The 23,132-nt window shown below is 36.2% G+C and overlaps 2 protein-coding genes and 1 long non-coding RNA gene across 3 annotated transcripts; 1 reads left to right on the top strand and 2 right to left on the bottom strand.

Annotated features, from left to right (window-relative positions):
* Window positions 1-2,513: 2,513 nt before the first annotated feature.
* On the bottom strand, window positions 2,514-6,152 carry LOC145579231 (uncharacterized). The gene is made up of 3 exons (XR_014099096.1): window positions 6,020-6,152; window positions 3,917-5,211; window positions 2,514-3,393 (listed from the first exon to the last, which is right to left on the bottom strand). It is a non-coding gene; the product is annotated as an uncharacterized LOC145579231 (long non-coding RNA).
* A 3,015-nt stretch (window positions 6,153-9,167) lies between these two features.
* On the top strand, window positions 9,168-10,371 carry LOC145578040 (uncharacterized; the record flags this gene model as incomplete). The annotated part of the gene is made up of 3 exons (XM_081635443.1): window positions 9,168-9,516; window positions 9,704-9,746; window positions 9,827-10,371. Coding segments are annotated over 3 exons (630 nt in total), but the record flags the coding sequence as incomplete, so codon positions are not given.
* Window positions 10,372-10,864: 493 nt separating this feature from the next.
* LOC145579233 (cold-regulated 413 inner membrane protein 2, chloroplastic-like) lies at window positions 10,865-14,870 on the bottom strand. The gene is made up of 6 exons (XM_081636478.1): window positions 14,506-14,870; window positions 14,130-14,258; window positions 12,265-12,360; window positions 12,062-12,126; window positions 11,296-11,365; window positions 10,865-11,205 (listed from the first exon to the last, which is right to left on the bottom strand). The coding sequence occupies exons 1-6, from the start codon at window positions 14,634-14,636 to the stop codon at window positions 11,040-11,042; spliced, it is 657 nt and encodes a 218-aa protein (XP_081492604.1). The 5' UTR covers window positions 14,637-14,870; the 3' UTR covers window positions 10,865-11,039.
* Between the last annotated feature and the right edge of the window lie 8,262 nt (window positions 14,871-23,132).

Raw genomic sequence — 23,132 nt, forward strand, 5'->3', positions numbered from 1 at the left:
ACCAAAACAAGTTGACGCATGTTTTAAGGAACTTGTACCCAAAAGACAATCCAAAAGGACCATCAACTACTCCATAAGGTCTTGAACCAAATAGGGTCCGGGGATGAGGGTACGAATCCAATCTACAAAAGAAAGGACCCGCCCTATAAAATAGGCCTCTACTTTGTTCTGCTCGTATTCATGCGCGCTTTTTGAATAACATACAAACATTATATTAAACCTACCCTGTTTATCTATGTTGGTTGAAATTAATGCACAAATAATACTATTATTGGCGATCACTTGAGTTAAAATCACATTAGCCTAAACCAAATTATTAATTGTCTTATTAAGCGTGATTTCAAGTACAAATTCCCTTTAAGCATGCATAAAAGGTGTGATCAAGCAATAACAAAATATAATCAAGCAACATAATAAAGAATATTAAATAACGATAATAGCATGATAAGGCATAATAAAGCTTAATAATAATAGCAAGATCCTAGGCATGATACTAACAAGATTAATAACCACTCCTAGCATGTCACTAAGCAATAAAGATCGAAGCTTTAAACCTAACATGGTACTAACATGATATCATAATATTAGAAAAGATAAGAGGCACCCTAAACATGATTCTAGAAAGCATTAAAAGCATCCTAACATGATACTAGAAAGCATTAAAAGCATCCTAACATGATACTAGGAATTAAAATAATAATAAGCATGCAATCTACATTGTGAAAGAAATAGGGAGTAAGCTAATCTACTTACTTTGAAGCCTCGTACCTCTTTCTAATAACAAAATACACAAGTTAGTAAACTTCAATGAAAATAAATAAACAATAATTAAATAATTAAATTAAAATCAAATTAAATAAAGTTTTGACTAGTTTTGGACCAAACCCTCAGAAATTATCAACCTTTCACGTCTAGGACGAAGGCAACTTCGAACTTGGCTAAGAGATTCAAGATCTTGTGAATGCGGAATATTGTATTTGTAAAAAGGTAGTTTAGAAAGAGAGAGAAAATAAGAATTAAGTAATTCTTGATGAGAGAATAGAGAGAATTGATAGTGATTGATGAAAGTTGATTGAGAGAATTGATGATGAAAGTTTTATGAATAAAAATAGAGGTTCGGACCCTATTTATAAGAAAACAGTCCGGAAAATCATAGAATTTGATAAGGAATAAAACTCCACTCTGTCGCTAATCAAACCGACCTTGTCGCCAAAGATTTATCTTGTCGCCAGGCGACAGAGTCTGTCGCGAGGCGACAAAACTATCGTTTCGCGACAAGACAGTTTTTTGCGGATTTTGTTTTAATCATATCTTTTGATCTAGAAGTCCAAATAAGTCATATAATATGTCGTTGGAAAGATCTTGAAGTCTACTTTCTAATGAAATTGGAATCAAATTAAAATCTTTTGTAGATAAAAAGATATGGACGAAATAGTAGGACGTTGTCAGGTTTGGATAGAGTTTCGTATATCTTTAATATCTTTTTCGTTATAGCTCGGATTTATTATTATAATATATCATTGGAAAGATAATTTCAAGATCTATCCAACCATATAAAATTTGGATAAAAATTATAAGGCACGAAAATAATATCTGACTATCTTTGAACAAGTTTAAATCCGAATAGAATTAGGAAAGTTTTAAAAAAGGAAAGTTTATATTCAAATCAAATTCTATGATCTTATCTTTTCAAAAAAGGATAATTAAGATATTTTAGAAACTTATAAAAGATTCTAATCAATCCTAATTAGTTTAGGAATAGGATTAAACCTTTGGACCCTCCACATGATCATTGGGTCGTAAGTAAAATCCGGTTTGGGTCCAATTTAGTATTTTGGCCATAACTTCCTCATTATTCATCGGAATTGGGCTTATAATATATCGTTGGAAAGGTCTTTTCAAGCCCCATCCAACTACACCATTATTGGACCCTTATCATGGACCAAAATAAACTGAATTGGACGTTTTCATAAAATAGAGTGTGTTTTCGAAAACAGAGAGAAGGATTTTAATAAAAACTAACCGCAACACTTGACTTTTCACACTTTCACCTCATTCGATTATAGTTTTGACGTGAAAGGTATTCATCACTGGGTTTGGTTTTGGGGAGACACAAATGGGTGTCTACACGTACCCTCATCCCCGAACACCAGTTATGGTTCCAGACCTATTGGAGTTGACGATCTCATGGATCGTTAAGGGGTGTAACCTTCACCCTGTGAACGGTTTACAAGTTCCTAAAACTTGTTGGTGACTTTTTTGCTCTCTTTTCTTTCCCTTTGGACGCCACCATACTTAAGTGTATGATCATAGTGGGGTTCAAGCTTGGGGTTAATACTTGAAATATTCCCTACAGTAGGTTTCACTTGCGGATAAGTGGGATTATTGTTTTGGTAGATGTAAATATTTTTACATCAAATAAACATGGGTATAAAGTGCAATGATTATGAAACTTGATGGTAGATTTTCGAAAAAGTTTAATTAAAAGTTCCTAATTAGGAAGTAAGAATAGGTAATACCAACTGATTATCATGTAAATCAAAATTGGATAAAACCCTTACTAGATCCAATTTCAAATTGTTTTGGGAAAATTAAAAGTAATTGCTATAATCTTCGAAGTTCGGCAATAAGTATCTACATTCTTCTCCTAAAATGTATGTGCCTCCTCACTATGTCTTTTCTCCACCTGTCAAGTATGTACTTCTGTGGAATCTCGAACACAAGATTTTGGTCTAAAACACGGATGCAGTGCTTGCACAAAATTCCAAAGGTTTCGAACTTCCCGCAATCACAAGTAACCTCCTTTGTTTCCGCATTAAAGGTAACACATAAGAACCTACGTCGGTCAGTTATTTTTTCCTGCTTCGATCCCTCGGGAATAATCCATACCCGATCCTCCAACACATACTGGACAACATTGTCTTGCAAACGCACTCTTCACGGGGGTAAACATACATCAAACGAGCGCACTCCTTTTGAATTTCTTGAAATTTTGTGTCCGTGTATATCTTCTGAAACATCTCCACCTTAAACCCACTCACTAAACGTCTTTCGTACTTGGAATACCTGGCATCCGCATCGTTTTCATCACGAACACGCTTCGTCATGGCCCTGTTATACTTCACAGGAACTCATGCAACATTGTGTTCCGATTGACAAAACCATCAAAGAAGCTATTAATGCTTTCAACACGTTGAGTTGTCTTCATCCCAGCCCAAAAATGCTCTTTCATGAAAGCAGGTACCCACATATGCCTCTCCTCATACAGATCAGATAACCAATCATTTTCCTCCAATTTGTGTTCAGAAATGAGAGTTCCATCTAGTCTCAAATTCCTCCTTTGTAAAACTCTCATAAATGACTTTCTTCAATGGGCTTTTAAAGTCCATGTAACTGAAAAAGTAGGATAACAACAGTGAAAAGATAGCTTAATCAAAAAACATCATGAGCACCCTATTGGACATATAGCTATACTAAAACCTTGTGTTCTGTGTGTTAATATAAATCCAGAACTGAAACAGTGTCAGACAATATAAGAAAAACAGCAGCAAGGGGTTACAAGGGGTTAGGTATATGTAGTGCGTGGAGACTCTTACAACAGACAGGGCATTTTAAATAAAGTTTATCCCTTCCTAAACTGACCACACAATAATACAAAAGGAGAGCATCAGAACAGTATTTGAAAACATAGTCAATTGGGAACAGTTTCACCATACAGTTTAAATTCATTTCAGCATAGTAATTGCCTCAAAATTAAGTAAGGAGGTGGGCTAGGACAGAGAACAGAACTGAATTATGTACAATGCAAGGCATGCATGCATCACAGATAAATAAATGTGCCAAAACAATCTTGATTTAATTCATTAAAAAACAATATATGAAAACAACTAATGAAATAGTTCACCAGAATACTTACCCATCACACTTCCAAGCTTTTCCGGAATTTTCCGCATTATATGCCAGATGCACCATCTGTGGCATGCTTCAGGCATCTCTAGGGACAGTGCCTTACGAATGGCAGCCGCTTGATCAGTTAAGATTGCATTAGGTGGGTTGCTACTCATGCAAGCCAACCATTGACGTACAAACCAACAATATGTGTCCGTATCTTCATGTGACACGAGAGCACACCCCAAAAATATTGATTGGCCATGATGATTGACACCTACGATATTTATAAAGGGGAGCTCATACTCATTTGTAAGATATGTGGCGTCCATGCACACAACATCTCCAAAATACTCAAAAGCCGCCCTACAGCATCCACCCACATCACATCTTTCATACGGCCATCCTCATCCCGGCGGTGTGTGTGATAGAAATTAGAGTTATCGGCTTGCATCTTCTCAAAGTACTCCATCATAGCAGCACAATCACCACCTGCCATATTCAAGCGCGCCCTTCTCTCCTTGTAGACCTCGTGTTGTAAATCCTTCACTGTAGGCACAATTTCTTCAGTTTTGTCCAACCCCAAACAACCATGTATCTGAGTTACGGGGACACCCTCGTCATAGTAGTGTATTAAATTCTTCCTAACAATTGTTGTTAACTTTTTCATACGATATTCCTTCACTAGCTTAGACTTAGTAGGGGAAACTTTGTGGACGTGATCAAGGAAAACCTTTCGCAACACCCAAAGGCCCTCTGCATTGACACTAGCATATATCATGGCACCACATTCACATTTCTTAGATGTCCTTTTACAGCGAGAAAGTTCATCCTCACCAATGACTCCATCGACTGTGCCAATCCCACTGACATCCATAGACTTAGCCCTCTTGTTTGCTGCCCGCCTAGCCCTCGTATCCGGATAACCCCAACATTCGCACCTCCAAGTAGTCCCTCGCCTCTCCTTATTCTTCTTCGACATATATCCTTGAGACCTAGTGACACCAAATCCTTGTTGCTGAGCATATTCTTTGTAATATGACTCAACCTCTTTCCATGATTTAAATACCACCAACTTTAGGACTTTCAATGGTAGCATACACAGCAACCTTATTGGTTGAGACTATTGTTTCCACTGTCTCTATGGTCTTCATTGGAGACATCATCAAAGAATTAGGTACACACTCCGCAGAGGGCCCTGCCTCACCAGCCACAACATGAACAAGACATTCTGACATAGGGTCACTGATGTTTACTGCCTCCTCAATCTCACTTGTTCCATTACTATTCTCTTCCATTGCGTATTGATGTTTATTATTAACCCTATTTAAAATTGAGCATAATTTTAGCCACATTTTACTATTCAGACCATTGTAAAAATCTAGTTTGACTGAACTAATCAAACCAACATTGGCACAGCCTAAAGATAAAATCAACAAACACCATCAATATGAATATAATATAGGAACAATCAAATAATATAGGCAAAGGCAAAACATCAGACCATATAGTTTAGGCACAATCAATATGAATATAATTCAGGCACAATCAAGTAGTCAAACCATAGTTTAAGCGCACAAACAAACCAAAACTAAAGAAATTGGTGACATACAACAGCATTATGAATATAAATATGGCACAACCAACAAATCAAACACTAGATTGAATTAATCACACTGTATTCATTAATCAGAATTAAACAACACCATGAAAGCATTATTACTACACTTCTTAATCAAATAAATTAAGATGCTGAACTGATTAATTTAACGACACACCCTATACTAACATAGGAACATATAATTTCAGGTAGGAACATATAATATCATATAGGAACATAAAATAGCAGTTAGGAAGATATAATTGATGAAAATTAATGTATTGAAAATAATGATGCAACTGATTAATTAACCGACACACCCTGAATTACCATCTTCTACCACACACCATTATATTCTACAAAATGCCAGAATTGGATAATTGTATTGAAAATAAGGTACCCAATCATGAGTACTAACTAAAATTAACAATCATATAATTTTGGATTAAACAAATCTGCTCAAAACACGATACACAAAAACAGATCTAAGCAGTACATTAAAACCGAAATGAAAATATCGAATTGAAATACCTGGAATTACGGGTAAGCAGGTTATTTGAGTATCTCGACGAACCTTCCCCTATGTCATCTTCCGAACCCACACGATTGATCAGCCAACAGATCTGAATGAAGATAGCAATTGGGATGACCACGGCGTTCCAAGATAGAGGGTCGTATTTTTAAAAATAGTCTCTTTCCCGTTTGGGTTTGATGTTAACACGTTATGCCACGTTAAAGGGCCCACAATAACGGCAGATATCCGTCCTTAACGACAAACAATACTAAGGAATATAAAAATAATATGAAGTACGCTGTGTGGCCCACGAAAAGTGCTGATTGACAAAATTTTGTAAATCAGACTGATTGCCTGGGTCTAGCTCTTTTTATTTCTACTTGTAATTAATGTATGTGTATTCATCAAAACAATCTTGTACGTGAATTGCTGGTCAAATTAACCTCTTTTATAGAATGGTTTTGATAGCTGGTAGTTTGATTGCAATTAGATCTCTAAATTTCGTTTATCCCTTCCCCAATTTTAATTTTTTTTTTTTTTTTTTTTTTTTTTTTTTTTAAAAAAAAAAAAAAAAAAAAAAATCGTTTAAAGTCGGGCATGTACTTGCAAAGCAATCATTTGGGATGTACTTATTAAGGCTCCCCATCTGTTGTAGATGGCCTTGGTATGTTATTTAAAGCTTAGTCGTTAAGACCAACTTATTTACCTCGGATCAAATACCTCTAAATGAATAACCTCTAGTAATATGCATCATAAAATAGAAAGTTATTACCCCAAAATTGAAACAGAAAATCCTTTGTAAAGAGTATATATTGAAACATTGGCAAACAATAATTCAATGTTTGTTGCCACCTAAGAATATTATAGCAACAGACAACAGTCAATCTTTAGTACTCGTATTACAATGTTAGTAGTGTAATAACTATCTTCCTTTATGATATGATGCATATGTATCGAGTAGCATTTTTTTTTTTTAATTTTATTTTAAATAATCGAGTATAAAAATAAGGTGACATTTTCCGTCTTATGATATAAGAGACTATATCATGCTAGAAAATATCTATACCCTTAATCCTAAAAGCTTCCATTCTAATATTTTGATACATCGTACATTGAAGAAAGATTCATTTAAGATTGCAGTAAGAGAATTAAAATTAGAGTGTATGCTACGATTGCAGTAGCTAGTAGAATTGGCAGATCCATTCAGAAAAACAGCTGAAAACTGTATAACGAAGAGGAATCGCTTCTCTTCTTGTATATGTTGTACATTTTACAAAAGTATTGTCGCCACTTTAGACATTTCGTATATATACTCCTAAAGTAGCATTAAACAAAACCTATTTTTTGTACCACTTAGCCATTTTGTAGCTGACAATGCCTGTTTTTGACCCTCTCCTACTTTATATTTAGAGGGAAAAAATATTTCCACTGTTTCTAAAAGATTGTCGAGGTAGTATGGAAATGTTTAATTATTATGGGGTTGAAGGGGTAAGATGGTAAAATAAATATGTATTAAAAGAATATAAAAAAGTGAGTAGAGCATAAAATAACAACTTAAAATGAAAAGTGAGTAGAACAATAAAGAATAGAAAGAATAAAATTTATACGAAGTAATTTTTTTGGTAATATATATTACTCAGAATAGTATTGCATCGGAGATCGAGCAAAATTGCAAATGGAACAATCTTCTAAATATAGACCGATAGGATTTATACAATATTTTACCTTTTGGTTTAGTCCTATGAGAAAAAGAGAAATAAAGTTGGCAGAAGAACTAAAACATGTATGTCAAGTTTACATGAAAACAACCCAAAGAAACATAAGATTCAAATCCCAAACAGATCAATCTTTTCTTCTCTTTTTATTCTTAAGTACCTTTTTCTATCTTTTATGCCACCTTAACTTAGCTTGTGATTTCCAAATTCCCAACTAATACAATTGCCTCCTCTTTCAAGTTTTGCTTATATTCCTTTCCTCTTCTCCTTTCTCTCTCTTTTTCAGCTAGGAAAAGCACTGGATTCCATCAATATTCTCACTGCACATCTTATAATAAATGACGCCGAGTATGCCACACTCCCCTTTGCACAAACATCATTACGGTTTCCATTATTTCGTAAGACTCTGCTGCTTATGCTTCTGCTGCTGCTGCTGCCGCCCCTGCTGCTGTTGCACCATTCTTATAAGCTTAACCAAGTTAGCCAAATATCTTTCAGATTGGGGAGATTACCGGAGAGCTCAAGAAGATGGTTTCTGTGCATTTCCATTGCTTACCGATTCTCTTCCTAGTACTTCTATCAGGTGATTCATCTGATCTCATTAGTTATGTTGTTCATATAAACTGTAGTACTGAATATCTTCTGATAAGTCATATCAGGTAAACGAATAGATAATTCGTACTAGGAACACGAATAAATTTCTTTCGGGAGACAATGATTCTAATTTTAATGTCATATAGAAGGGTAACCACTAACCACTTCACAAAATATAAGAAAACAGAACCAGAAGAAAAGATAATTTTATATGTTTTCTAACCTGTACAAACATCTCTTTTTTCATTAAAATAAAGAGACTTGAGCAAAACCAATCATGGATAGCTTAATAGTAATGCTTCAAGGTGACCTTTAAGATGACTGTATGCTAGTTCCTAGCTTCTACCAAGAAATTAAGAAGTGTCAAAGGGAGGATTGATGAAAACTTACAAATTTACAACCGCTTTCAGGGTCAAGTGCTGAAGTAACAAAGCGATTCCTGATATATGACACTTATCCAACAAAGATCATGCATGGAACATATCCAACAACAATTATGCACGACACATATCCGACAAACATTCCACCTGACAATCCAACAGGAGATACAGGAGATGTTCCAACTTTTAATCCAACTCCCACCACCCCGACAACCACTCCCACTACAACCCCACCACTTACACCATCCACAAACCCACCTAATATGCCAACAACACCCCCAACTACCACGCCAACCACACCAATGAATCCTACACCGCCATCAGGAGGGGGAGGAGATGCAGGTGGGGGAGTTGGAGGAGGAGGAGCAGGAGGAGGAGATGGAGGTGGGGGAGTTGGAGGAGGAGATGGAGGTGGGGGAGTCGGAGGAGGAGATGGAGGAGTTGGAGGAGGAGGAGCAGGAGGAGGAGGAGGAGATGGAGGAGGTGCTGGAGGTGTTGGAGGTGGAGGAGATGGAGGCGGAGGAGGTGTTGGAGGCGGAGGAGCAGGTGGAGGTAGAGGAGCAGGAGGAGGGGGAGGAGGAGGAGGAGGATCTTGGTGTGTAGCAAAACCTGGTGCTTCAGAAAAGGCTTTACAAGTTGGTTTGGACTATGCATGTGGATATGGGGGAGCTGACTGCTCTGCGATTCAACCAGGAGGAAGCTGTGCCAGTCCAGATACAGTAAAAGATCATGCTTCTTATGCTTACAATAGCTATTATCAGAAAAACCCAGCTCCAACCAGCTGTGATTTCGGAGGAACTGCCCAGATTGTCTCTACAGATCCAAGTAAGTGTACATCTGAGGTTACAAGTAATAATCTGAGAATCTGTACATTACTTACTAGTTTTGTTTCTAGAGAAGAGTTTCAAAATGAGAACCTGAAAGAAAAGAAAAGAATAATATGCATTCCAACTTACGATATCTGATAATCAATGCTGTAAATGAATGATCCCATATCTTCTTCCTATTGCAGGTACTGGAAATTGTCACTACTCATCATCAAAAGGATCAACAAGGTAAGCATTCAACGGTTGTTTTCAATTCATTTATAATTTCTTATGCAGAAGCAGAGTCGTAATTTGTGTACTCGTTACAGCACAACACCACCAACTTCAACAACTCCCCCAACTTCATCTATGGATTCACCACCAACATCATTCAGTCCACCAAGTCCATCACTCGGAAATTTTCCAGGACCACCTCTCGGTGGAGCATCGGTTTATGGGCCAGAACCTACAGGAAGCCCTAACATGGCTTCTGCAACTTCTGAGCAGTGGATTATCTTCTTTTGCTCAACAAGCATATTTATGTACATTCTACTAGCAAACAATTAATGAAGAGATGTAGAAGGCAATCACTTTTTCCCAGCAAGAAGCAGTACATGCCAGCTTCACTACACCATGGTGAAGTTGTTAGGAGGCACTACTTGACAAATGAACTTCAGCTTTCAGGTCCTCCTTACTGCCGGTCAGGAGACTCCGACACTCCTCACATAATACATAGTTCTTGTTAGGCTGAGTTGTTGCACTATAGGCTTACATCAGTATTATAGTAAATTATACTTGTAGAAATTTACAATTCAATGTCAACCAGCAATAATAATTAGGATGTTCTATATTTTACAGCAATGAATGATACAAAGTCTTGCAGATCAAAATATTACTTACACAAAAGTACTGCAACATAGAACAACTCATATTGTCTCATTGTGATAGAAAGACAGATTGTAAACACAAACGTTAAAACAGAAGGACCAAAAAAATAACTCAAATGTCTTGATCAAAGGAGATTTCCATATATGTAACAAAAAGAGCCCTTAGATTGCATATAACATGTAATAGGTTCGGGAAGAACTTATCAGAAAGAAAAGGCAAGGTAGAGCAGCACTAGATAAGTTTTGTTAGCATTGCAAAAATGATTATCCACATGAGGATTCTAGCCTTCGACTTCCACAAATCACTCCATAAGTCAAGAGCACAGGATCTCTCAATGAGTCCCAAGACTCCCAACTCCAGTTTAGTATCATCCATCCTCCAAGGACAAGATAAGTTGCATAGGCAATGAACAATTAGGATAATTACCTTCCTTGGTGATTGGAAGACATAATCAATATTTTGCATATGAAAAATGTAGAAAAAGCAAGAAAAGAACCTTTATTTCATAGAATATACCAACAAAAGTAGTCACAATAAAATTCAATTGTCTGGCATATACAACAGAAGTTTTGAAATGCACTCTCAAATATCACCTTTTTATTAACTTTTTTTCAATGATACACATCAAGTCGACAAATTTGGTCTACACCGGAATCAAATTAATAGAAGGCATGGGACAATGGTGATACAAACGATGGCTAAAGTTGCAACAATAGAACCTTGCTCAAATGATTTCTGCAGACCTCCAGCTCTTGTAAAATGCTGGAACGCTAAATAGGCTGCAATTACTAAAGATATAATGGCGCCTGCCTGTGTCCCCCTGCCATCAAAAGGATCACAAAACTTGTGAATGGGATGTCATAAATAATAAAAGAAATAAAATAAAACCAAAGATTCAAGGCTATGATACCTTAGGTTCATTGCTCGAAGTGGAGCAACTATTACCAAAACCAATGTGATGAAAGGGAGTTCCAGTTCACCTATAAAACAAAGTAGATGAGTTAGGTACTAACAAGCATGGACATGATTATCAAATGTTGGATTATTCTCAAAGTGTATACCATCTCCGTTTCTTATTATGTGCAACAAAGGAATATTTTATGTATCATAAATAATACTCCTTTGTTGCAAATAATAAGAAACGGAGGTAGTATGTAGTATTAACTTTCTATAGTTTTATTTCTTAAATAGAAAATGAGTAATTGAAAATATCAATGGTCAAAGTTGTGCAGTTGCAAGCATGAAAGTCAAATTAATGCAAGCTTTCAACAACAGAGGAAGTATATCATATGTTGGATTGGTATGGAAAAGGGAGTGAGTGAGGATATGGGTAGCATAAGTCAAATAGGAAGACCAGAAAAGGAAACCAACTTAGCATGATATGGTACAAGTTACAGATGACGATACAAAAAAGATCCAGGATATTCATTCAAAACTAAAAAGATTTTTTTATAATAATTTGTTTGATGAGGAAGCTTTTTTTTTTTTTTTGGTGAAAATGGGGAAACTTAAATGGACTTAAATATCAGCATTTAGGGATAGGGAGATCACATGCCATTGAACCATCATACTACTAACATTTGCTTACTAACTATAATTGGATGCTATTACCGGGCTGAGAAAAATTAGTCATTTCATTTTAAGAGAACAAGATAACAATTGCTTTTAGCCTTCACCTGGAAGAGAGAAGAAGAGGCGAACAAGGAGGGCTAGAGTAGCAGCCCAAGCACCATATTCTCCCCTGAAAATTAAACACAATTCTTAAATCGTAAATTTCATGAAGCAAAGAAATTTTTTTCTAAACAATTTCAAAAATAAACACCAAGTGTTCAAAGTTGTGAATAAAAAAAACAGAGAAAGACTAGTTTCAAGAACTTACTGCATCCATGAGATGACACTAGCAGGTGCCTGTAAAGCAAAAAAAGGCACAAGAAAAGACCTATTTATTGCGGTTCCCTTCACGAACATGAGAAATCTGACCACACAGTATAGAATGATTAGGTGAGCTGTGCTCTAACAAATAAAATAAACAATGATTGAATTGTGTTCTTCACTGAAGAAAATTGAGATTGAAGAAAACATGTATGACAGACAAATAAAAGTGTACAAAATAAGAAGGATATTAAACAATAATAACAATCTGGAGCACAAGTCAGCAATGAAACAAAAAGCAGACTTCATAAAAATAAAATCAAGAATCTGACCCATTGGAAAACAGCTTGGAATTAAAGTCTGTAAAGTCTTCCAAAATTGCAATTGACCTCTAGGGCTCAAGGGTCCTCACAAGAGTAAGCTTGCGGAATGATCAACATGTCAATTTGTAAGTACAATGGGTTGTCTATCTGTTGAATCTTTTGTGTATTATTTACTAGTACATTTAGGAAGCACATAAATTAACTATCATTGGAACAGAACATGTTAAGACTGGGCACTCCATATTGCGACAGAATTCACCAAATGAACTCTTCAACCATATTCAATGCATCAAACTGAGGGGATATATAAGAAACCAAGCGTCAGAATTCACAAGAAAACTCTGTGTTACTGTGAAAAATAAGTTTCACATTTCCTATGAGTACAACATGGTCATTATATTATTCTATTCGATGGGAAAATCTGGTTCATTTCTGTAATTGAGAATAGGCAAAATGGAGAAGTAGTTTGAGGTAGGTTATGCACTAGTTTCAGACAATTTACATCTCCTATGAATGTTAAAGAGTACATGTAGTCTGCTATTTAGACGCTTAGGCCCATTCTACCTTGAACTAGCCTCCCCAGGGATGCTCAATTTCAACTCATTCTAAAATAGTGCATAATTACCTCAAACTGGGCAGGTGCGGGTCAGTGAGCTAATTTTTTCCGAAGCAGATTCCAGAACTAGCCCACGAAAAATCCTACTACCTACTTTATTTCTAGAGCTTGAAACAATCTTTTAAATGAATATTGAAACCATTTACGAGTACCAAAATACACTTCATGATAAAAAACAACATTCCAAAATATCACAAATCCCCTATGTCATCTTTCTACTCCATATATTCTTCACACCTTATCCCTCTAGTTCCTATCGCTTATCATACTTGCATTCTAAGGCATAAAAGCTCAAACAACCTCTACATTTACGAAGTAGTACTATTCGAGTATACGTATGCTAGTTTGCGATTTCGCATAAATTACTGAGTACTTCAAATTCTCAAGTATTTGATGATTTGACACTCCCAAATGCCATATAGTACTTGTACAGTTGTACTTTATTAGTTTTGTCATTGCTATAAAAATTATGTTCACTCCAATTTATCAAAGAAATATACATTCCCTTCTTTTTAAAGTAGCCGATTTTCTCAAGCTCTCTGCCTCTAGTACTCACTCATTTAAGATAATTATTGACAACACATTAGTTTGAGATCGAATTTGAAATCGGCAAACCAAATTTTCCAGATTAATCGTGTCTTGCAGACTTGCAGTTGCCTATTTTAGCAGTAATTACGAAATTAAATCTTGTTAATTGACAAGCCTATTATCAATGCCTTACTATTTCGTCAGACAGAATTAGTCAATAATTAATTTTAACAGCAAACTAAACCTGTAATTTCACTAATATGAATCATGATGGTTTTGCTACATATTATTAATTTGTTTAATGAATTTCAATCCTCCAATTTCAAACAATAATAATAACCATCTATAAAAAGAAATAATAGTTGAAGAATCAAAGAATCAAATCAAGTAGAGAAAGAAGATTACGCAGTTGAAACAGCAGAAATCAATGGAAGATTTCGAGGAGAAACAATCGAAGAATAAGAATTATAAACCACCATTGACGATCGCCGGCTCCTTTGCTTCGGCATCAGACTATGCTGATTCAGCGATAATCTATACACATTTTCAAAATCACAGCACACTCAATTATTATTATAATCATTAATATTACAAAGCAATAATGTTATTATAAAATCATAAATTTCAATTAGTTACTTCCTCTATCAGTAAAAGTTAGTCATGATAATTGAAATAACTTTTAGAGATGAAGGGAGTAGTAAAGTGTCAGAAGTGGTACAAATACGAGAAATAACTTTAAATCCCGTCAACATTATTGTCCTTTAACGAGTCGTGAAATTACCTGAGAGGATTAAAGGTGACGGAGGAAGAAGGGCGAAGAAGGGGGAGTTGATGGAGAGGAGGAGAGGAGAGAGATTTGGTGGCAGCAAAAGGACGAAGAGAGCATGAAAGAGAAAGACATTGTGACTGCATTTTTGTTTGATGATTTTTGTTTCTTGCTTCTGAATTTCTGAATATTTGTGTATGAACTTTTGAAGTTAATCCGTATATATTATGAGCTTATGAAGAGAATGAAGAGCGAAGGAGGTGGCGGAATGGCGGGAGTGAAAACCACTTGGCACTTCCTTCGATGTATTGTGAGTGTGTCAAATTATGGCATGTGATTTGTGAGGTTACAAGATCCGATTACATTGATGTCTAAATTATTTTTGTATTTTTGGAAAGTTTGTGAGATATTTTTGATATGTTGGAAATTATTTTTATGGCAAAATTAGATAGTATGGGCCTTTTTTTTTAAAAAAAAATAAATAAAATTTGTGTGGGTGTAAAGAAAGCAATTATATGTGGGTATGAAATGTATGAATATTGAATATGATGGATGATAAAAGGTAAAACAAATTACTGTCTATGACAAAAGGTAAAACTTGTGAATGGGATGTCATAAATAAAAATAAATAAAAACAAAAATCAAATATTAAGGCTATGATACCTTAGGTTTAATTAGGGATGTCAATTCGAATGATCGGATCGGGTCTGATATGGTCGGGTCGGGTCGGGTTAATTTTTAAAGTTAAGTCATACAAAACTGTTATGTCCACACAAGTCCAAATCTAAATCGGATATTTTTTGGATCGGTTTCAGATCGGGTCGGGTCGGGTGTGCTTTTTACACCTCTAGGTTCAATGCTTGAAGTGGAGCAACAATCACTAAAACCAATGTGATGAAAGAGAATTCCAGTTCACCTAGAAAACATAGCAGTTGAGTTAGGTACTAACAAGTATGGACATGATTATCAAATGTTATTATGAAAAATGTTGGAATATTCTCGAAATACTACATACAAGTATTAACTTCATGTAGTTTTCTTTTTAAAAAGAATTTGGGTAAATGAAAATATCGATGGTCAAGGTTGTGTGTGGGGTGCGTGAAAAGTCATTGATGCAAGCTTTTAACAATGGAGGAAGTTGGAAGTATACCATATGTTGGATTGGTATGGAAAAGGGAGCAGATGAGGGGATAGGCGTGGCATAAGCCATATTGAAAGACCAGAAAGGGAAGCTTACTTAGCATGATATGGTACAAGTTACAGATGACGAAAACAAACAGATCCAGAAGATGCACTAAAAACTTAGAGAATTTTTATATTAATTTTTATTTTGACAAGAATACTTAAATGGACATGGATTTCATATTTAGAAATAGGGAGATCACATGCCATTTGAAAGGGATTACGTATGTGCTAGCTAAGTTTGCGACTAACGACAATTAACAACAACAAAGACGGAAAAACAAGTAATAAACGAGCTAAGGAGAATTTACCGTGTGAAACCTAAGAACCGGGAGAAAAACCCACCAATCCTCTATGGAGTAACAATCTGATGAAGAACAATATAGTTTACAAGGTTTCAATCACCATGAAAGCTCCCTCCCCAAGCTCATCCTCTCAAACACTCAAACCTTAAGTGTTTGGGTTTACATGAGGCTTTCTCTCTCTACATCTTGAGATATGTTCATTTGAAGTCAGCCCTTTTCCATCCACCATTGCTTAACACCAAGCAATAGCCCATAGCTTAAACTCCTAAGCTCTGCACCCCCTTAGCCTCCTTGAACCGTTCTCCACACTTCTCAAACCCAACACCATTAAGCCATCATGTTACTAACATATGCTTACTAAATGTAATTGAATGCTATTATGGGGCTAAGAAAAATTAGTCATTTCATTTTATTTTTCAACCCTATAAAGGGTGAAGAAGAGAACAAGGTAACCATTGCTTTTAGCTTAACCTGGAAGAGAGAAAAAGAAGCGAACAAGGAGGTCTAGAATAGCTGCCCAAGCACCATAATCTCCCCTGAAAATCGAAGACAATTCTTATATTGTAAATGTCATGAAGCAAAGAATTTTTTCCTAACAATTTCATAAAGAACACTAAGTTGCAATTGACCTCTAGGGCTAAAGGGTTCTCACAAGAGTAAGCTTGTGGAATGATCAATATGTCAATTTGCAAGTACAATGGGTCGTCTATCTGTTGAATCTACTGTATGTGTAAAGTGTAATATTTATATTTAGGTGGCACATAAATTAACTATCATTGGAACAGAACATGTTCACACTGAGCAGGGGTAATTCCAAGTTTCTCATAATGAGTAAAATGAATTGTTTCTCATGGGGGTATTTTGGTAACTTACGCATGGCAAGTTGTCCTACTAGTTAATGACTTGGAAATGACTGAACTGACACATGAAATTGAATTGGCAGGTTAGGAATAAAAACTGACGGTGTTAACTAGGAATTGTAAAACGGCGTATGAACCCACCGTTCAATCAATCCCACGAACCCGTCGTACCACCATAACCACGAACCCACGAATTCGAACCCCCAAAACCGACGAACTCACGAACCCCAAAACCCTCAATTCAGAACTTGAACTCGAACCTAGAACCTCAAAATCCACAACTCACGAACCCAAAACCATGGCCATATTCACATAAGCATTCCTCTTCCATTCACAAGTTTCTTTTTTAATCTCTTTATTTCCACCATGGCCCCAACTTCAAACACTCTCCCAGCTGGTTTCTTCGACTGATTTCAAAATTCACATTGAAACGCCCTTGCTTCAGATCTGGAATCCAAAACCAGTCAGGGAGAATGCCAAGAAAAGGATGGACGGACTAGAAAAGAGGGAAACTATAATTGACGCCGTAAAAATTTTAGATCCAAATGGACTATAGAAAGGACTAACTTTCACAGTTGGTGTTGTTTCATATAATCAGCTAGCTTTACAAGTTATCAATCCCCCACACATGTCTACTCAACAAAGCTGTTATATATAAATCATTTCTTCACGTTTCCCAAGGCATAATATTTCACTTTTGCCACTAGAGAAACGAAATTCGTTTCTCAATATGTGAAACTGGGCATCTAGTTTATATTTGCGACATGGGAAAGATATGGGTCTTCTCGAGGGGTACTCTCAAGAGTATGACATTCGATGGAGGAGGGAATACTTGGTGATTCATTGGAGATTGTATTGTTTAACTTAACTTCACTAGACTTAGGAATAGCTTCTTGGTGCTTCTGTGAGGTGAATGTCAAATTTTCCAAGCCTTGATTCTCTTTACCTTGCGAGAAGATCTCACTCGGATTTTTACGAGTATTTTACAAGTATCAATATTTGTGATAGGACTATAGGGGCCGGGGGTAACACTTCTTTGGCTTTTGTTTAAAGTTTTTGTAGAATCCTTTGGATTGATCTCCAAGGTTGACAGTAGCCACATGGGCGGGCATCCACTGAGGTTAAGGGAGACTTTTTAGGTCTCGAAATTTTTTTCCAGACCGGTTTTTTGACCAACATCCACGAACCATAGTCATCTAATTCCTCTGGTTTGTCAACAACTTCACTGGTTTTCGGTTGAGCATTATCTGCTCTAGCAATGGAATGATCTACCATCATATCATCATTCTCCAAGTTAGCAAGACATTGATCCTTAGTGTGTCCCAATTTGCCACACCTATAGCAGACCATCTTAATACCCTCATATAGGATTCTCCATATTTTACTTTTGAGCCAAAACTTGGACAATAGAGGCTTCGACAAGTCAATTTCTACTTAACCTTGTGAACTGACCTCTTTTAACAAGTGTATGTCTTAATGTTAATTTTGTTACATAAATAAAAATTAAGAATTAACGTTTAGTGCGAGTGTATGTCTTGAGTATGGAAATTAGTTTGTTCGCTAAGGTTCTCATTTAGTCATTTTTTCACTTTTATTTTTTTAATATTAATTTTATGACTATATCGATCATTAGTTTAAGTCCCGTGCAACGCACGATTTTACTAATGTTAATTGAACAATAATAATTTACCAAAAATAAATTATTTTTGTGGAAAACTACACGTCGCCCTCGAATATCTAACTAACGCCCGCAAAATAAAATTACAAATTTACCCTTATTTTATCAAAAAAATTTACCCCCCCAAACCCTCACTCCTTATTCACTCTCTTAAACTTAATTCTCTCTCTAAACAACAACAACCACCACCACCTCTTCATACTACCCACCACTACCACCACCACCACCACCCCCACCACCACAACCACCCCCCACCACCACAACCACCACCTCCTCTTTTAACCACCAACTCCTTTTACCTTCGGTTTCACGATCTATACAGTCGCGGTAATGATGAAGAAGGACAAAGGGAAGTCGGTCGCCGACGGAGAAAAGTTTTTTTTTTTTTTTTTAAATCGCAATAAACGCCCGTTTTTTTTCACACATCCTAAGCTCAAACGCCTAGTTCGTGTGAACAATCGTGCGGTTGTATGAAAGATCTGGGCGGTTGAGGTGAAACGCCTAGATTTTTCGTACAACCACACGGTTGTTCGCACGAACTAGGCGTTTGAGCCTTGTAGACACCCATTTGTGTCTCCCCAAAACCAAACCCAATGATGAATACCTTTTATGTCATTTGATTATCGAACGAGGTGAAAGTGTGAAAAGTCTAGTGATGAGGATGTTTTTATTAAAATATCTCTTCTTTCTGTTTTTGAAAATATTTCTTTTCTCACCCTGTTTTATGAAAACGTCCAGTCTAGTTTAGTTTGGTCCATGATAAGGGTCCAATAACAGTGTAGTTGGATGGGGGTTGAAAATACCTTTCCAACGATATATTATAAGCCCAATTCTGATGAATAATGAGGAAGTTATGGCAAAAATACTAAACCGGGCCCAAACCGGATTTTACCTACGACCCAATGATCATGTGGAGGGTCCAAAGGTTTAATCCCATTCCTAAACTAATTAGGATTTAATTAGAAAAATCTAATTATCCTTTTTGAAAAGATAGAATCAAAGAGTTTGAAATTGAATAAAACTTTCCTTTTTTAAGTCCTAATTCTATTCGAATTTAAAGATGTTCAAAGACAGTAAGATATTGTTTTCGTGCCTCATAGATCTTGAATTTTATCTTTCCAATGATATTTATAATATTAAATCCGAGCTATAACAAAAAAGATATGAATGGAATACAAAACTCTATCCAAAACCGACACCCTTCCACTATTTCGGCCTTATCTTTTTATCTATAAAATATTTTAATCTGATTTAAATTGGGTTTGAAATTAGACTTCAAGAGCTTTCCAACGACATATTATATGACTTATTTGGACTTCTGGATCAAAAGATATGATAAAAACAAAATACGCAGAAACTGTCTTGCAACGTCGGACGACAGGCTTGTCGCGCAACGCTGCACTCTATCGCTCGGCGACAGAGGCTATTGCGGCAACAACGTCTTGTTTTATTCCTTTTCGAACTCCGATTCCTTTTTTATCATATTCAGACTGTTTTCATTATAAATAGGGTCCTTGGACCTCCGTTTAAAATCAATTCTCATCTACAATCAACAATCATCATCTCTTTCTTTCTCTCTCTAAAGCTAGAAGCTTTTCTCTCTCTCTCTATTCTTTTTCTAAACCTTCCCTCTCAAAATTCCTCATACATTAGTTATAGACACACCTAGCCAAGTTCGAAGTTGCCTTCGCCCTAGACGTGAAAGGTTTGATATTTCTGAGGGTTTGGTCCCAAATCCCTATTTCAATTATTTGATTTAATTGTTTGATTTTATATTTTCCTTGAAGTTACTAACGTGTATATTTTGTTATTATAAAGAGATAAGAGGCATCCAAGTAAGTATTTTAATTGTTTTATTGATATTTTGATATAGAAATCATGTTTAGATTATTATTTTGATTCCTAGTATCATGTTAGGATGCTTTTCCTAAGCTAGTATCATGTTTAGGGTAATTTCTAATATCAATTATGATTTCTAGAATGCTTCCTATTTCTTTCCTAATATCTTGTTAGTATCATGCCTAGGATCTTGTTGTTATTATGCTGTAACATGATTATTTTTATAATTATTATAATTATGATTATCATGTTGCTTGATGCTTATTTATTTGTTATTGCTTGATCACGCCTTTTATGCATGTTTAAAGGAAATCTGTACTTGTAATCACGCTTAATAAGATAATTAATAATCTTGTTTAGGGTTAATTTGATTATAATTCAAGTGATCGCCAATAATAGTTTTGTTTGTGCATTAAATTCAACTAACATAGATTAAACAGGTTTAGGGTAAATCTATTGATTGCATGTTAGTCAGAAAGCGCACATGAATACGAGAAGAATAAAGTAGAGGCCTATTTTATAGGGCAGGTTCAATCTCTTTTAGGTTGGATTTGTACCTTCATCCTCGAACACCAGTCTTGGTTCCAGACCTATTGGAGTTGACGATGTCATGGATCGTTGAGGGGTGTAACCTTCACCCTGTGAACGGTTTACAAGTTCCTAAAACTTGTTGGCGACTCTTTTACTCTAGCTTCCTTCCCTTTGAACGCCACCATGCTTAAGTGTATGATCACAGTGGGGTTCAAGTTTGGGGTAATGCTTGAAATATTCCATACAAGCCTCTGACGTGCGAATAAAATTAGGCGTTTTCCTGGGTTTCAATTCTTTTTTTAAATTTATTTTTTTTTTAATTTTTTGCTATTGGGTTTTAATTGCCTGGTGTTTCAAACGCCTAGTTCGTGCGGACAATCGTGCGGTTGTACGAAAGATCTGGGCGGTTGAGGTGAAACGCCCAGATTTTTCGTACAACGACACGGCTGTTTGCACGAAGTAGGCGTTTGAGCCTAGGACGTGCGAAAAAACTAGGCGTTTGCCTGGGTTTCAATTTTTTTTTTTAAATTTGTTTTTTTTTTTAATTTTTCGCTATTGGGTTTTAATTGCCTGGTGTTTCAATTTTCGCTATTGTTTATTATTATTAAGATTTGATGAGGAAGGTTTATGATGAACATAAATCAACAAGATGAAATTGGAGCGTATAAAATAGGCAATTAAAGAATCAACTAAAGTTCAAGAGTTTTGGGTTGAAAATTGAATTTTTGATTTATTATTTGGTTGAAAGTTTGGTTATTTAGGTGTTATTGATTAGAAATATTGTTTCTTAGATTTTGTTTTAATTAATTGGTTGATATGTGTACTAGTTTATTATTTAGAAAATTGAATTTATGATTTAGTATTTGGTTGAAAGTTTGGATATTTGGGTGTTATTGATTAGAATTATTGTTTCTTTTATTTTGTTATAAGTAATTGGTTGATATGTGTACTAGTTTATTATTTAGAAAATTGAATTTATAATTTAAAATTTGGTTGAAAGTTTGAATTTTATGAAATGTAGTTAAAATTGAGTTTGGGTGCAAAGTTTTGTGGCAATACATTATAGGATTAATTAATTATAAAACTTTGTGAAGAATGGGTCGAACTTGTTTGTTTTATATCAATGCCATTTTAAACTCATTAGATTAAGAAGAACAAGTATTAATGCCATTTTATTCTAAATTTAGAATGTAGTCGAGGGTTCTGGTCCATGACATGCTAGATCACGCGGTATTAATGCGTCGATTAGGAAAGATAGGGGGCCAGGGATTAGTATACGGGAAGGTAGTTCGGTACCGGAGCGCGACAAAGAAGTGGAGAATTCTGGGAGTTATTTGGATGAGCAGGAGGGCGCTGGTAGTTGGCCTAATGCTTTTTTAAGGACTATTGGCTCGGGTTCGAGATACAAGGATGATGGACCTGAGGACGATGAGGCTGAGGTTAAGGTTGAGGCTGAGGCTGAGGAACAGCCGACTGTCGTGACGAGAGGTCCCGATGGGAGATTTACAAGTTCACGACCACCTCGATCTGTAGTTTCTTGGCTTGTTTAGGGGCCGATGGACAATGGGCCCGAGGATGGGAGCGTTATTCCTAGTTTCGTGGCCCATGTTGCTGGATATATTTGGGATGGGGAAGATCGACAGTTTTTGCGGTGTCATACAAGAGTTGGTGTGTGTAGAGAGTTGAGTGAATGGATATAGGGATTTATTCCTACCACTACTACGCGGATACGGCAGACTGGGTTGTCGCACCTGCCGAGCATTATGCACGACCACCTTGATTTTCCGCTGATTTCTGCTTTTGTGGAAAGATGGCAGCCAGACACGAACACATTTCACTTACCTTTTGGTGAGATGACCATCATGTTGCACGACGTACACCACATACTTGGTATTCGGGTTGATGGGGATATGGTTGCGTGCCGATGATCTCCCTAGTGACCAGTATAGGATATTTGTAGCTGAGTTGTTACAATTGACTACGGAGGAGCTACAGGTCAAGACTCAGAACGCCATCTACAGGAAAGGTGGCATCCATGTTGACCAGATTATTTCTAGGTGTCGTAGTGCGGAGCAGCTGGAGGCGGTTCAGGTCGTTGGCTATATGTGGGTCTTTTTGGGTAACACACTCTTTACTGACAATAGCGGTACCCGTACCCACCCTTCTTTTCTCACTTAATTGTTTGTGGAGCATAGCCTGGAGAGGTTGTCGAGATACTCTTGGGGATCAGCCACACTAGCGTACTTG

Source organism: Chenopodium album, chromosome 14 (assembly GCF_948465745.1).
Source record: "Chenopodium album chromosome 14, dcCheAlbu1.1, whole genome shotgun sequence".
In the NCBI taxonomy this organism is placed as follows: Eukaryota; Viridiplantae; Streptophyta; class Magnoliopsida; order Caryophyllales; family Amaranthaceae; genus Chenopodium; species Chenopodium album.

Bases quoted from the DNA above. Each gene is read 5' to 3' on its own strand.
- LOC145579233 (XM_081636478.1), bottom strand. From the start codon at position 14,636: ATGCAGTCACAATGTCTTTCTCTTTCATGCTCTCTTCGTCCTTTTGCT. The intron at 12,127-12,264 runs GTAAGTTCTTGA...TTTAATTTTCAG, and splicing joins AGTGTCATCTCATGGATGCA to GGGAGAATATGGTGCTTGGG. The intron at 11,366-12,061 runs GTGAAGGCTAAA...TTTGTTTTATAG, and splicing joins CCTCTTCTTCTCTCTTCCAG to GTGAACTGGAACTCCCTTTC.